This window comes from Megalops cyprinoides, chromosome 4 (genome assembly GCF_013368585.1).
Source record: "Megalops cyprinoides isolate fMegCyp1 chromosome 4, fMegCyp1.pri, whole genome shotgun sequence".
NCBI classification, from domain to species: domain Eukaryota; kingdom Metazoa; phylum Chordata; class Actinopteri; order Elopiformes; family Megalopidae; genus Megalops; species Megalops cyprinoides.
Window position 1 is genome coordinate 42,506,328 of NC_050586.1, and position 16,484 is coordinate 42,522,811.

Sequence of the window (16,484 nt, forward strand, 5' to 3'; positions counted from 1 at the left end):
CTAAAATAGTACAGAGGTTTAATAATTAAAAAAGCATGTCCTCTTTTGCCATTGTCCTCCAATTTGTCATTGTTCTACCCTACGCTGATCTGTCTTTTAGCTCAGAAGAAGTAGTTGGCCTCAACATGGTGTCCTCTGAAGGTAAATAGTTACTGTTGCTATGGCTGATGACCTTCCCCCATATATTGTTAGAAGCAAATTTGTTGGGGGCATACAGAGTGAAATGATCTATGTAAACTAGGATGAGGTCAATGTAAATCCTGTCTTGTTACAAAAATAGCTTTTCCAGTTTAAAATTTGGATTGTTTTTGTTTTTTTTTTTTCATAATATTAATCAGTTTCACTAACCAATCGATAAAGGCATTGGGGTGAGTGCAGGCCATTTAACCCTTGAAATTTTGCTCCCAAGGCTGTAGGTTGAAAATCAAGGATGAACAGTGAGGATATATTTATGGCTATTTCAGTGAATCAAAATAAAGTCCCTTCATTCAGTGAAACTCTAAACTTGCTGTTAACTACCAATGTAAAAAAATAAAATAAAAAAAAAAAACAGACAGTAAAATGACTGAATGAACTGAGAGCTTACTAGACAGTAGGCTGGGAGTGGGTGATTTTTTGCTTGATTGCTAACATAATTTATTTTCAGACAGCTAGCTAAATCTAGCTTGCTAGCTTGATGAGCTATTTTCATGTTACTTGCAATTACTTTCATTCCGCATTTCATATTTATCCAGGGGTGTTTTTACTAGGAAGCACACCAATTACATAACTTGATTGTTAGCAATCAATATTTAATTTTGTTTCCTCAGAGTGGGATATCCATCTCTTTTATTTTGGATTAGTAGCCATAACGGTATACCTTATGCTAGGTAAGTGAATAAGTTAGCTAGCTAGCAAACGAGCTACCTAAATTTGCTAGCAAAGACAAATAATCCTTCTTTGAACTGTAACTCAGTACCCTCCACCACTTATTTAATCAATATTTAAGAGTTAGTGTTAGAGGTGTCAGCAGCATGCAACACATGAAGCTCTGCTACACATGACTTTATTATTAGGGCTGGGTACTGGCATAGATGCCCAGTTTCGATTTGATTCCGATTCACAAGCTAACGATTCCATTCAATAGGCCTTTTTCGCGCCACCATATTGGAAAGCAACAGGGGTAAAGTTACTTCCGGTCAACAATGCCTACCTTCGGTGAAGATGTGTGTGTTTCTCTGATGTTCTCCAGATCTTTGGCAAATCTGCCAAAATTCTGACTGTCACAGGTTGCTGAAACGGTAGATATATATTGCAAAACAAAACGCTCCAAACAGGAGCCGGGATATAAACTGTTCCATGAACAGTTTATCTTTAATTATGAAGATAATGTCAGCTAGCTACAGGGAGATGGCTAACGTTAGATCAAGCCACCTAGTAGCTTGTAAATGCACTTCAATAAAGCTGTGTAATGAAATTGTCCAATTGTTCATTGTCATAACATATGTCATGATAGTTTAATATTCATTCATGTTTGTTACTTGCATGTTCATTTTGGTATAGTGTCTGACGTAGTAGACAGTAGTGTCACAAAACAAGCACGGTGCTACAGGTCACTTAAAAAGAATGAGGAGCCACACAAACTGGAGGTGTAGTGAAGATAACACTGAATCTGTTTGGGGGCAAAAGGAACAAGAGCGCTGAATAAATTATTGTCTGTTGAAGGAGATGCTTTGGCTAGCAACACTAGCAACGTCAACGTTTTCTCGACCACAGCAAGTTTTGACTGGACAAACATCAAACAGTCTTTCAATCGATCTGTCATAAACAGACTTCCTGGCTGGGGTTCTGTCAGAGACCAATGGAAAAATACAAGGCACTGCATCTTTTTAAATTCTGTTTAGACCACTAGTTGTAAACAGGTTGTCGCTGCGAAAGTGCATACTACAAACAACTGTGTCATCACAGACGTTAAACAGCGGGCCTTCCTCTCTCTTGATGGCTTGAATCCATACTCTCTTGCCAGTGGTGTACTGGCCATCGGGCATACCGGAACAAATCCCGGTGGGCCGGTGGACCGTCAAAAAATCCATAAAGTTTTTACCTGCCCTGTCTGTCTCTTTTCCGGCCCTCTCTGTGTGCCTATCATCTGATGAAATGGTTGAATTGGGAGGACTGCGAAGCGAACGTTTATTTCAATAACAAGATACCATAATTTCATGAATGTGTAACCCCCTAACGGGTTAATAGTGGGAGTTATACCAGTCTCATGCTTGCCAATGAAACGGGAGCTTGGGCAGGAAGCCCCGCCTCAATTATCAGCTGAGCGAGAGCGCGCGGTGTGAACTGCTCAGGCTGCTTTTCCCTGAAGAGGGAGAGATACTTATGATTTTGAACCCAGAGAAAGCTGATACTAAATTTAACTACCAGTTAAATTAGCCTCAGTTTACCTCAGAAACCCACCCCACTTCACCAATTTGACTGACTAATAGGTTGAACTGAACTGTAAAAAGATTTTATTTGGTAAGTTTTATTGTATAATTCGCGTATAAATGCTAGGATGCTACATGCTATTAGATACTGCTGCATTGGTTTCGTTAATATAAATTAAAACTAGACAGTGGTTTACGTTTAGGTATTTGACAGTTTATTTCATCAGACTGACCTGAAAGAAATTAAACTGTGTTTTATTTTATTTGCTGAGTTTTTCAGTACTGTTTAAACCGCGAGTGGAAGCTAGGTTGCTAGTAGTAGTGACACTGAATCAGAGACCATTGCCCTGACGCAGCTAAAGGCTAGCTGACGTACATTGTCCAAGTATGATGATTAAGTTATGAAACGTGGTCAATGTTTATACGTTTGTCATTAGTATGTTTATCAATTGATATTACAGTTATTTCTAATTGAATGTGTTTATTTTCATGTGATACTCGGTTCGTATTAAAAACTTGAATATGCGCATTTAGTTCTGAAGCAGCGCATACGTATTTCATTCTAAAGCTGTGCAGTTTAGTACAGTGAACTGTAATATATGGAGAGAAAGACATTTTATTAGTTATTTAATTAATGTAATGTTGTGAGTATTTCAAATATTTACCTGTGTTTGCAGTAGACAACAATGGTAACATACAGTGAATTGGATTATCGTGAAAGAAAAAGAATAGTATTTTATTGAGTGTTAAACTTGTGAGATGTGAGAATGTTAGAACCTTTGAACCCTATCTTGCAATGGAAACAACTTGAAACATTACAGAAATAGAATTTTATTAAGGATAATATACATAATAGTTATGTATGTTTTAATGTAACAAACAATTCACTGCCTGTTTTATATGTACAGGTCAGGTCTTTTTTTATTATTTTGGTTCATACAAGAGATTTGGAGGTTTGATTGTGAAGATCTTCATGAGATGGCGAGCCATCCTGGAAGATGTTAATTGCATGCAGAAGAAAACGGCCAAGGCCCGGATGACGGCGGGGAGAATTTTTCCTTTATACTATTGCACACCGCGGTAGGACTGAGAAGGCCTTTATTTATTTATTTATTTATTTTTGGGGACTTTGTTTACATTTTTAAAAATTCATTCCTTTATCTCTTTTATTTTACGGGTGCACCCAAACCAAAGAAAAGATATTGAAAAAACAACCTTGTTGCATTGTACATTGTAAAAACATATTGATCTATGTGAATGTATCCATATTGTAGTTCAGTGTTTGTATGTGACAATTTAATAACATCATTTTGCATTCATAGTAAAGCCGGCTAATCTTCTTTCACCTTGTGTCAATCTAATCATTACCACCTCCCTCCAAACCTAGAGCACTGGTCTATACAGGTAGGGGTTTAACTAAAACTTGCTACAAATGCTTTCACTGTTAAGGCATGTTGCACAGCAGTTTTCAATGACACACGTTCGTATATAAACCTTTACTTTGACACTGACAAAGTCATGACACAATTAGTTCAGCAAGAGCTTAGTTGCGTAAGCTTACCAACAATGCGTTCATCTAACCTAAGTAAAATATTGCATTGTCACCGCAGTTTTTTTTTAAGTAACGCTAAATAACACGAGACAGGTTTTCAATGTTAGCTGTTTGCCATTATCAAGGCAAGCAACCTAGCTAGCTAGCTAGATACCTCGCGGGTTAAAGAGAACTTCAGGACCGCTGATGTACGTACCTACCTAGCTAGCTGCATTAACCACGATGATATAAAATTTGCTATGCGACATATATTCAGAAGAATATAATTGTTTGTAAGGTCCATGCACATTAACTAATTAAGAGGTAGTCCCAGTTGTAGACAGAACTTGAGAATAGCAGCCAAATATAATCCCCCCACCCCCCACCCTGGGATGGTCCTAGCGGATAAGTCCAGGGCTAAATTTCTTTCTCAGTACACTCCTGTCTCTTGCAGTCCCCATCATGGGGAAAAGCGTGAAAGCTTAAATAGGGCTGTTTTTGTTTGCTGTTTGTACACAAAGGTACACAACACCACCTCTTGCTTCTTGACTGTGCCATTGTCAGTTCGCTAGCAATAGGGAAGATGGCCAACCGGAAGTAAAGATACCCCCTGTTGGCTCAGACCGGAAGGTCACCGTCTTTACGTGAAAAAGGCCCATCCGATTCGATTTGATTCCGATTCCGAATCGATATCGATTCGATAAGAATGAGATATGAAATACTATATAGCAGCTTTCCATATTTGGAGAGATGTTTAAAAAGCTCTAAAGGGAACATGAATTTACAAATGCAGAGTCACTGGAAATTGTGAAAATCACTAAAGAAAAGGCCAAAGGCTTGTACAGTCATGCGCCAGTCATTCGCATATATGTCCGTAATCCCATAAGGTTATAATAAAGTTTAAAAATCCCAATTGCAAAACGGGACGTAGTGGACGTAACCAGACATAGTGAAGGCAATGCTTCCCACACACAACACGTCTATCTCATGTCTCATGGAAATAAAGCGATTGCGCTGCCAGGCGTATAATGGTACAGTACATAGTATACCGTAATACATATGTCTTAATAGTCATAATAAACGCCTATGCTAATGTCTTATGTAGCCTTTGTACTGTACTGTAATTTCTATCATTTTAATGTGAACTTTGCATACTTACAATTAAAAAGCTTACCGTATAACAGTGTATGCTTCGACTTGTAAGCAGCAGCATCCAATCTTGTGCCTATTACATATAGGTTTCGCAAGTATAAAGTATGGTGTTGGCATAATGTCCAAATCACATAACGTCCTATTTCACAGAACGCATCATGGACATTATGCGATGCATGGCTGTATACCAAAATCTTTTTATTTGAGTAACACATGGGTATAGTTCCTGTCGTATCGCCCAGTATTTGCAGAAACCAGACCTCGAGTCTAGTCTATTTTAGCCCCATTTAGTTGGCTTTGCAGTGGCCACTTGTCTCTTGTTGCTGTAAATCGCCAACTGTCATTGAAAATGAATGGCAGCCAGTCGCTTTGTTTCTCTCCTGTGTCGTCCGTGCGACCGTAAGGTTAGCCATGGTGAACACTGAGAGGTCGTATCATAGTAAAAAAAAAATTGATGTAACAGGTTTTCCTCTATGCGTTCGCAGGTCGTTAAACGTTAAGTCTATTTAATTCTTTGGCTATGTTTAACCATTTCGGAAATGAACCTAGAAAACCGGAAATAATGCATATTAGCCTAAAAGATCGATCCATAAATTTTACAGATCGATATCGAATTGGGCAAATTTCAAAAAACAATTAATAAAAAAAAAGATGTTTTTGCACACCCCTATTTATTATGCATAAAATGGGAAATGCTTAATAATAACTGAAGTTTCATATTTTTTATGAATTTAATATTAGAAATGTTACTACTTTACGATGAGCTTGTTCTGTTAGCTAACTAACATTAGCTACCTAGTTTGAAGATGTCAACACTCACATAGTTACCTAATAATAGTGACCAGTGAAAGATAGCGAAGTGTGGGTTTGGCAGTTTTGACCACTTTAGCTTGCTTACATTAGCTACCTATCAACAGCTGCTGGCAAACTGACTTGTTAGAGTTGACCATTAAGACTAGTATGAACTAATATTGATGGTTGCAAGCTATGATAGCTAGCAACAAAGCTAGCTCACTAATGTTAGTCTTCGGCTAGCAAAATAACATTAATGCTAATTTAGATTATCCCATCAGTGACTCAGATACTTAACCAACATCAGCTAGGTATCATATATTGCACGAGGTTCACTATTTAGATAATTAAGATAACTACTAAGACAATATTGCCAATACTGCCTATGCTTGTTACTACACATAAATAGCTCACTATACATAAAAATGATATGAAAAATCATAAATGCATAGTTTATCCACCTACCTACCACCTGTGCCCTGGATCCCACTTCCTGACCTCTCCTGCAGACTATCAATTCCAACCTTGACCCATTCATCTCCGCTCTGATGAATTTGTCACTCTCCACAGACTGTGTGCCTGCAGCTTTCAAGAAGGTGCAATTATCAACTGGTCTCTCTTCTTCCCTTTCTCTATAAAACTTTAGAACATGAAGTGGCTAACTATCTTCCTTTCTCTCCCAGAACAACCTTCCTGACCCTTTTCAGCCTGGCTACAGGGATGGTCATTCCACAGAGACTGTCCTATTGTCCATTACTAAGGATCTTCATTCAGCATCCTCCCACTCCTTGGTCTTGATTCTTCTGGACCTTTCTACAGCCTTTGATACATTGGATGACACCCTTCCTCTGTCTAACCTGACAACATTAGGACATCTCTGACATTTTCTTTGGATTCAGTCCTCCCTCTCTGGATGTTCTTTCAGTCTGTCCTGGAACAGGACAGGTTTTTCTAGACCCTACAGCCTGTCTACAGGTGTCCCTCAAGGATCTTCACACAGACCCCTTCTCTTCTCTCTTTACATGCAATCTCTTGGCTCTGTCATCTCTTCCCATGGCTTTTCATACCACTTCTATGCCAATAATGCTCAACTTTCTCTGTCTTTTCCGCCATCTGACACACGTCTCTGCGCACATGTCACTCTTCTCGGCCACAATGCCTGTCTGTACTGGTCTCCCTGTGGTTGAATGAACTTCCCACAGGGGTCAGGACAGCAGAATCACTAGCCATTGTATGACACAGACTCACCTCTTCCAACTGCATCTCTGTTTCACCTCAGTCCCCACTCCCTAAAACCTGCTACTTGTATTAATTGTATTACCTGTTGTTTATTTTATGTGTAGTATCGTATAGTGGTTTGAATTCTGTGATGAAATGACTGTGATGTATGATAGTGTGTATTACCTTAGTTTCTAGGCTGTCTTGTGTTTCAGGTTAGCACAAGTTAACTTGTGGTAGTGCTTGAATGGTGTTGTGCTTACACTCACTGGTCTGGGAGGGTTCTTAGTCTGGTCTGATACTGTTGCTTATTTAACTTGAGTGGATACACTTCTGTTCTTTTGTGCTGGAAGTTGCTCTGGATAAGTGTGTCTGCTAAATAAATGTAATGTAATTTAATGTATGAGAGCATGTCAGTTGTTGAATCCTAGTAAGACATCAGCTGCTGCTTCCAAGCAAAACATGAGAGCTCCACAAGTGTGTCCCTGGTGGTTTCTGAGTGCCCTTGATTAGAAATGGCTATGGGATGTAGACCAATGATGTAACAGCCCCAATCTAATATCTCGTGTTCTTGGTGGCTAGTACATGACATGATTGAGGTATACCTTAGTATATCCTATCATATAATATATCTGACATGCAATTCTACCTGAAGGAATACTCAAAAATTCTGTCAGTTGTTTCACTTCATATACTTCACATCATAATTCACTGCAGGAATTTTATTTTCAATATAAACCCCAACAGAAGAGGATTCACAAAATATTAACAACAGAGTGTGAATGAATGTGACCTTCATGTTTTCTGGAATAAAATGCACAGTTTGTGAACAATGTGACTTTACTCTATGTGGTATTAAGACTACAGTATAACATTTTAAAAAATAGGCAGATATGTTTTATTCCTGTGTAATCAGTGGTATGGCCAAAAATGGAAAGCATTGTTCAAAGAAACTGGGGAACAGGAATTACCTGTATATTGAGATTGGGGTGGGCCTTCCCGCTGGCAGTCAGTGCCTGCTCTCTCCTCATACACTTCATTTGTTTCCTTGCCTTTCTGCCTTTCTGTCTCTCCCATGTTCAACTCCTGTTCCAGGTTCTGGGTTTGCTGTGACTCTGGGATAACTTTGTCATAAGCGCTTCGATTTTGGAGCAAAAGGCTTCCCATTTCCATTCCAACTTGACTAGTCCCTCTGTCTACGCCAGGATACTGCAGAGACTGGGGAGCCCGCAGTACAGTGTACTCATAGGTGATGTAGGGAGTCCGGCCATTCTGGTTCCACACCTTCAAGAGAATGAGAGTCAGGGGTGAAAATGGTTTGACATTACCAGTACTGTAAGGTTGGCATGTCTGCCCCCTTTCTTTTATTGTGATACTCAGTTAATAGTTATCTTTCATAAGTACTAGAGCTGTCACAACACAGCTAATGCTTCTGCTTAATTTGTCTAGTTAGCTAAATGTTCAACAGAATCACTTCATCATGTCAGTGCTATTTAGATTACACAGTTATCTTGCTAGCCAACTTGCTAATTAATTGTTTACCTTGCTAACCATCCACTACAGATTCCATACCCTGCTTTTGATATTGAAGGGTCAGTTAATTACCCATAATTATAGTACAGCAAGGTATCTAGCTAGAATGAAATGAAAACCAAAACGTTGTCGAGTTCCACACACTCTCGGGACCTACTTTGCTATTCACACAGCTAGTTTGTTACAATCAGCTGATTTGCCAATGTTTATGATCTTGTAAGCAGCAATTGCCTGTGCATTGTCAGCTACATATCACTAAACTGATTGAACATATATTTTTTGTCCTGTCAGCCCTCATCTCTACATGGCTAGCTAACAGACACATATCCATTTTATAATGTTAATGCACAAAATGTGAGCGGGCAATCTTAAAAGCAATATTGTTGCCTACATTCATTATTTATAAAAAGATTAACAGAGTCGCAGCAAGCTACTTGCAATCATAAATTTTCAGCTCTTACATTTGTCTGTATTGCTGCACCTGTGTACCCTACACATATCTTTCTATCTGTTCTCTATCCAACTATTCACCCAGAGTATTTTAATGCTTCCTGGAAAACTAAGACCAGTTCATTAAGCCTTTAACAGACATCATCTGACCTTTTTGAACAGACCTTGTTCTTGAACACTGAAGACACTAGTGAAGCTTTTTTGTGTGACCTGTTTCATACATATGGAAAACCATAGACAGTTCACAGGTACAGGAAAAGCCCATCTCAAGTGACTATTCAACTGAGAACATATAAATAAGCAAAGTGATCTGCAGAAAACAGAACATAGGGACAACACTTTATAAGGGAAATGTGACTTTTTCAAGGAGTCAAATTTGATGCAGTTGCTGTTTAGGTCTTAGTCTTGGCTACATTACCAGAACATTGATAGGTTGATTTATGGGACCCTTTGCCACAATGTACTCAATTCCAGTCTCATACACATCCATGGGCCGTCGATACTTAAATATGGTTCCAGCAGCAGGAAAGTTCTGTGGACTGTCCACCTTGTAGGCCCCATTGAAGAAGAAGTTCCCAGCCTGGTCTGTCACAGCTGTGTGATAGAAAGACATGGGATCAGATTAGAGGGCTCAAGATGACAGCAGTGGCAGAGATCCTGAGAACTACTTTCACTGCTTGACCCACTGAGTTGGAAATACCCAGGCTAGATTTCATAGAGAAAACAGACATCCACTCATAAACTTATTGAGTTTGAGAAAAATAATACAGGTTGTATGCTCTGATCGAAAGCCAAGTGAGGCACCACTTCACAAAACAGAGGACATACCTATAGTAACTGAATACAGACATCACAAGATCACTTCCTGAGCTCAGTTCACATTATAAGTCATCTGCTCCTGTTTGAAACTTTGCTTTGAGATTACATGACACATTACCATGTTGTTTGCAGAGGATTTGGGTTCAAGTTAAAAATCAGGGTGATGGAGACTGGTATATTGATGAATGTGTAAAGATTGCATACTCTGCACAATAAAAGGCAACAAAAAGAACTACCCACCCAATATGTCAGCAGACTTCTTCCTCTCGATTATCTGAATATCCCAGGAGCCCTCTGGGATTTGTGTAATGAAGGAGTATCCTATTAAAGGAGGAACAATAGTGCACAGGTTTCATCAAACTGTACCTGAGTGTCTCATGTTTGTAAGAGTCTCTGTCATTCTGTGTGTACAATTCGTTAGCTCTGTGCAGTTTCTGTGTTACTGAGCAAGCTTGTACCTGGGCTGGATGCACCCCGCCGGAAGTTTCCAGTGACTCTGTTGCAGCTGCTTCCATCACCTTGACAAACTCCACACTTATCCAGAGTGTGGGTTGAGAAAAGCACCCCATCACACCCGATTGGCTGCAACATACAACATGATTCATTTTTCCCTTGACTCATGTCAATATTCAACAACACCTCATAAAACATGCAAATCGGCTTTTTTCCCTCAAATAGTAACATTGATGTTTCATTCTGCTCACAAACCTCACATCTGCCATCAACGCAGACCCCTCTGTAGTTACTATGCTTGCAGGATGTACCATCCCGAGCAGGTACCATCAGCTGCCTCTGGCCATCTTGTGTGGTGCAGTGCAGGTCACATGGGTTACTGGAGATATGGACATAGTCATCTGTGGAGTAGCACAGGCCAGGGTCAGAGCTAACTCTGAAATATGTATTACTGTTATGCAGAAGGGAGAGCACAGAGAGTAACAGGGCATGTAGAAGTGTGTTATCACCTGGGTAAAGGGGTTTCCAGTGGTAGTTCCTGCCATTGTAAACCTGTGAGTTGAATGACCAACACTGTTCCTCTCTAAAGCTTCGCCCAGCAGATGGGCAATCCTGCAAACAAGACACAAAACTATTGGCATCTAGAAACATATTGCCTTCCTTTATATAGTGTTTTTACTTGATGCGTAGTTAGAGTGTTATGTGTTTAAATGGAAATACTGTACTAGTGCTGATGCAACAGAGATGGAGGGAGCTCACCTTTGTGTTACAGAGGAGGTATTTCTTTGCAGTTCCAGTGCAGGTCATGTTGTCCTTTCTAAGAGCTGATTTCTGTCTTTTAATAAAAAGAGGGTAGTTGCTGTCAGTATTTTGTGGCTTATCAGGTGCACTTTTGCTTTTACAGTGTTTTTTATTGCATTATTTATGCAAAATGTATGTTGTAGTTGCCATGAGGATCCTGGTGTTCACAATACACAAGATTTAGGGGGTCCAAGCAGTAAAGGTGTTGTATCCCTTTTGTTTTCACTCATATAATCAGGGGTCCATGCACTACTGTAATTGTAAGAATTTTTTTAGGGGACCATACAGTGAAGCTGTAGGAACCCTATTGTAGTTGTACTGATTTTTTTTTTTTCCTGCAATTTTTGTAAAAATGGCTATAAAACGTAGTCACCAGGTTTGTAGAGGGCAATAAACTGCATCTGGGGAAGCCCAACACCTACCCATTGGTTACATGATTTGGATGCAAAAACCAATATGGCTGCCAAATTTTGTCATTATGAAAAAAATTTAAGGAAATCAAATGTAAGAAACTTTATACACATATGCACCTTGTCATAAGGAACACATCTTACATATGGAGTAGCCAGAGCTGGATTTTCTGCCCTTTTGAAAAATTAACCAAAATGACATCTCATGAACGGTAATACTTTTTTTTTTTTAAAGTTAGGTAAAGCTTGATTTGTATGAAACTTGGCACACATGATATTTACATTAATAAAAACCTAAATTCTGAAAGAATTGTCAATAACTTCAAAAGCATGGCTGTTATAAGTCAATTACTATTCATCATATGAGTATAATATGTAAAGGTTCAATCTCTCTCCAAAATAGTATGCTACCAGCTCTGACCATAATTAAATTGTCAGGGCTCAGGCACGGACTCAAACTCAGACCACGAGTGCTCAGGTTCCAGGCAGTTTTATTGGAATAGTAGGACAAGAGCGTAATGGCAGAACAAGCAGGGTCAAACCGGGCAGACAGGCAGATCAGGCAATCAGGGCAAAACAGCAGGCAGAGACAAAGTCAAGGAACAGGCCAGGCCAGCACAGGAAACTCAAAAAAGAATAACAGGCGAGAACAAGACAGGCAAAAAAAAACAACAAACTGGCAACAAGACAGAGCGTAGATATAGGGCTGGGGTGACAAGGAGATGGGATGCAAGTGGGCAGGCAGGCAGGTGGAGGTGATCAGGAAATCAGGTGGGCGGGGACAGGGCGGAGAGCGGGGCAGGGCTGGAACACAAGGAAAACAGTAAACAAAAGCACATGGACCACACTGACAGACAGGGAGAACACCAAAACAACAGCTAGGGGGCCGGAGTGCTGACATAAATGTACCAAAGTTGAACCTGTTAAAACTGGCAACACAGCAAGCAATTAAAATAAAAATTGGCCATTTTAAATATTAAAAAATAATACTCAAAAATCTTCTCATGAAGCAAAGTTCAGATTGACATGAAACTTGGTATGCAAGACCTTTTGGGTATACTACTGCTAAACTGCTAAGGAAAAAGTGTGTGAAATTGTCAAATTACATGGGAGCCACAATGCAATCAATTTGCTTTTAAAGTAAGCAACTCTAAAATTACTAGAAATTCACAGTTGCTCAAAAATCTCATAAAAAGGTTGCAATCTTGTTGAGTCATATAGGAAGTTTCTCCAATCATTCTCCAAGCATGGTCATGTGCATATTGGATTTTATGGAACATTATAAATACACTGTCAAATACTTAAACAATTACTTCTGATAAAATGTCAGGCTGACTAGCAGAAAATTTCATAAGTACAATCCCTGTGCTAAGCTGTATTTAATTTTGTGAAGGAGTAGCTAAAAGCCAGTGAATCTGCAGCATTTGCTACCTAATATGCAAATGAGCCAATGTCTTTCACCATTGCATCAATTGTTCTCAACTTGCCTCTACACAATATCAGTGCCACACCCAAATGATGTTCCAAATTTTTAACAGTCATAAATTATTTAAAATTGTTCTCAGGAACTGTTCTTCTGATTGATGCAAAATGTCATATGTAGAGCCTGTTGGGTATGATCTATCAGTCACAAAGGGAAGGTTGTGACATGTAATAATATTAGAGCTACATGCCAATCAGTTCATGAGGGTGGTGAAATCAGTGTTTTTATATTCAAATTTCAATTCCCCATGATCTGCCAGGTCATTTGGCATAAAATTTGCGATATAAAATCCTTGTACTAAGCTAGGAAAAATATTAAATAGAACATATTTATAATATAAAATGCTAAGAAATTTTTTGCCATGCATATTTATTTGTTACAATGTATGGTTATCCAAAGTAATGAACAGTGAGTACAACGGAGAGGCAAAGACTAATGAATGGGCTATACGCAAAAGTGCGCAGGAGGTCGTGCTAACGAGTCTGGCTGAACTATGCCAGTTTCCCCCCTATATACCTGAACATCACATGTGGTATCTGGTGCCGTGACCAAACATGATAAGCTCTGAAACAACAGTGTAGTCACGATTCAGCAATTATATAAATATTGCAAATCTTGCGATATCCAGGAGGGTACGAAGGGGTGCTAGTGAGTGAGGAATGCAAAGATAAGTGCATTCCTCACTGTCCACTTTTGTGCCACACATTATAATCTTTATTATCAACCCATCGTACCTCCCTGCTACATACATCATTGACATGCATGTGAAATTAGCTTTCAAATGACACCAAATATAGTTATGTTGCACATGAGAATGACCTTATTCAATACTTTTGACAAGAGATGAACAGAGTCCTGAGTGTGGCTGTGCTGTAGGTTGCCTGGCAGCGGACAGAGTCCAGAGTCCAGGATGCAGCTGCCCTTAACATGACCTGCTGACCAGAGATTAGCAACAAGGGTTGGACTGCTGCTACCCACCGATTGGGTTGCTTAGTCACATTTGGTGGGTGTTGCATGGTACCTGAGGTATCCAGATAACTTGCACCCTCCTGACCTACTGCAAGCCCAGAGGTAAACACTTGCATTCCTTTGGGGGGTTTTGCAGGAGATGTGGTCCTTTTCAGTACCTTTTTCAAGGTGTTCTTTCAAGAGTATTGTTAATGGATGATGGACTTCTGTCTGCTGTTGCAACTCTTTGTAGGTTTTCTATGCCCTGGTAGAGCACAGCATATTTAGGTACAATGACTCAGATGGCTCGCTAATACAGTATTACTAAATGTGTCTGCACTAAATTTTGAAATGTTAAAAACAGCATGTATTTATCATGATGACATCACTTATGTGCACTGTTACTATGGAAGGATAGTAAACATGTCTGATGCAGATGATACCCAACTGTTCATTTCCTTCCCTCCTGAGATGGACATCACCCCCAAAGTCTCAGCATCTTGGGCTGGATGAACAAACATCAGCTCAAGCTGAACATTGATAAGACTGAGATAGTCTACGTCCCAGCATTCATGACCCCTCCAAGGAACCTCTCAATTTGCGTGGACAACGCAAAGTTAATGTCAACTACAGCTGTCAAAAACCTAGGGGCAACTTTGGACAGAAACTTATCCTTCAAAGAGCATATTGCAGCCACAACCAGGATCTGCAGGTTCCTGTTATTCTATGTAAAGAAGATCAGACCGTACCTCTCGGAATACTTAGCCCAAGTGGTGATCCAGACCCTCATTCTGTCACGTCTGGACTACTGCAACTCGCTGCTTGCCGGCCTCTGGGCGTATGTCATCCGACTGCTGCAGCTTATCCAGAAAGCAGCAGCCCGATTGACATTAACTTCCCCTAGCAGGCCCATGTGACACCTTTCCTTGAGTCCCTCCACTGGTTGCAGCGAGGATCAAGTTCAAGACCTTGCTACTAACCTTTAAAGGACTTAACGGATCAGCCCCCCAATACATAGAGGACTTGATAAAATCCTACAAGCCTGCAAGAGTGCTGCGCTCTGTACCTTGGGTCGCCTCTGTGTCCCAAAATACAAGGGCAGCATCTCTCGAACCCACCTCTTCTCAGTACTGGCACACTGAGCTTCCTGTCGAGATTTGGACAATAGATCCCCTGGACGCCTTGAAGAAAAAACTTAAAACTTATCTGTTCAAGCTGTATTTCTAGCCTACCTTCCTCCCTAGTTATGTCCATCTATCCTATTGATTGCTATTTTCATTTTAAAAAAAGACATTCTTCACTAGCCTAGCACTTGCGATAACTACTCTTGCATAGTGGTGCACTTATGTATAAGTCGCTCTGGGTAAGAGCATCTGCTAAATGAAGTAATGTAATGTAATGCAATGAAATGTAAGGTTGCATCCCAAATCACTCACTTGTTCAGAACTCCCTATTCCCTATACAGTGGTGAGTAAAATTTGTGAACCCTTTGGAATTACCTGCATTCACTGCACCTAAAATATGGTCTGATTTTCATCTAAATCATCATGATAGATAAACACAATGTTATTAAACAAATAACACACTAACAATTATATTTTTCATGTGTTCACTGAATTCATTAGACAACCACAGTCAAGGTTGGAAAGAGTATATGATCCTGTAGAATAATGACTTCTGTGCAAGGGGGTAGGTGTTCTAATCAATGTGATGACATTCAGGTGTGGGTTAGAGGTGCCCTGCCCTATAAAACCCCTCACAAAGTTTGGTTACCAACAGAGTCTGCTCTTCACAACAGAGATCTTTTTAAGAGAAACATTCTGTGATCGAAAGAGGTTTCAGGGCACCTCAGCAAAAGAGTTGTTGAGGCTCATGTGGCTGGAAAGGGCTACAAAAGCATCTCTAAAGACTTGGGCCTCCATCAATCCACAGTCAGGCAGACAGTGCACAAATGGAGGAAATTCATTACTCTCCATACTTGCAAGAGTATGCCATGCAATGCTCAAAGGGGTGAAAAGAGCCATAGGGTAACAGCTAAGGATCTGCAGGCATCTCTTCAACTTACTAACAGCTGTGTTTCCACAATAAGAAAAACACTGAACAAAGTGGTGTTCATGGGATGATGCCACAGAGGAAATCACTGCTCTCCAAAGAAAAAAATGTTGCCCATCTCAAGTTTGCCAAAGACCACCTAAATTTTCCACAGTGCTACCAGGACAAAGTGTAGACAGACTAGACAAAAACTTGTTTGGAGAAACAAAACACTGCATACAACTCCAAAACCTCATCCCAATGGTGAAGAATGGTTGAGGGAGGGTCATGGTTTTGGGCTACTTTGCTGCCTCAGAGCCTGGACAGCTTGCAAATATTGAGGGAACAATGAATTACAAATTGAAATATAGCTGCAAGCAGCAATTACGGGGTCCAAGCACAAATAAGCTAATTGCCTGGGGGGTCTTGAATTTCATGCAGTAAAAGTCTGT

General features: G+C 39.9%; 1 protein-coding gene across 1 annotated transcript in view; it reads right to left on the reverse strand.

Annotated features, from left to right (window-relative positions):
* The window catches only part of adamtsl2 (ADAMTS-like 2), a 138,468-nt gene that overhangs the window by 111,803 nt on the left and 10,181 nt on the right, over window positions 1-16,484 (reverse strand). The window contains exons 4-10 of the mRNA XM_036526959.1: window positions 11,119-11,194; window positions 10,869-10,971; window positions 10,615-10,760; window positions 10,365-10,488; window positions 10,147-10,227; window positions 9,506-9,681; window positions 8,076-8,388 (exon numbers count right to left, since the gene is read on the reverse strand). Of these exons, the coding sequence (XP_036382852.1) occupies window positions 8,076-8,388; window positions 9,506-9,681; window positions 10,147-10,227; window positions 10,365-10,488; window positions 10,615-10,760; window positions 10,869-10,971; window positions 11,119-11,194 (1,019 nt within the window). The remainder of the gene's footprint in view (window positions 1-8,075; window positions 8,389-9,505; window positions 9,682-10,146; window positions 10,228-10,364; window positions 10,489-10,614; window positions 10,761-10,868; window positions 10,972-11,118; window positions 11,195-16,484) is intronic.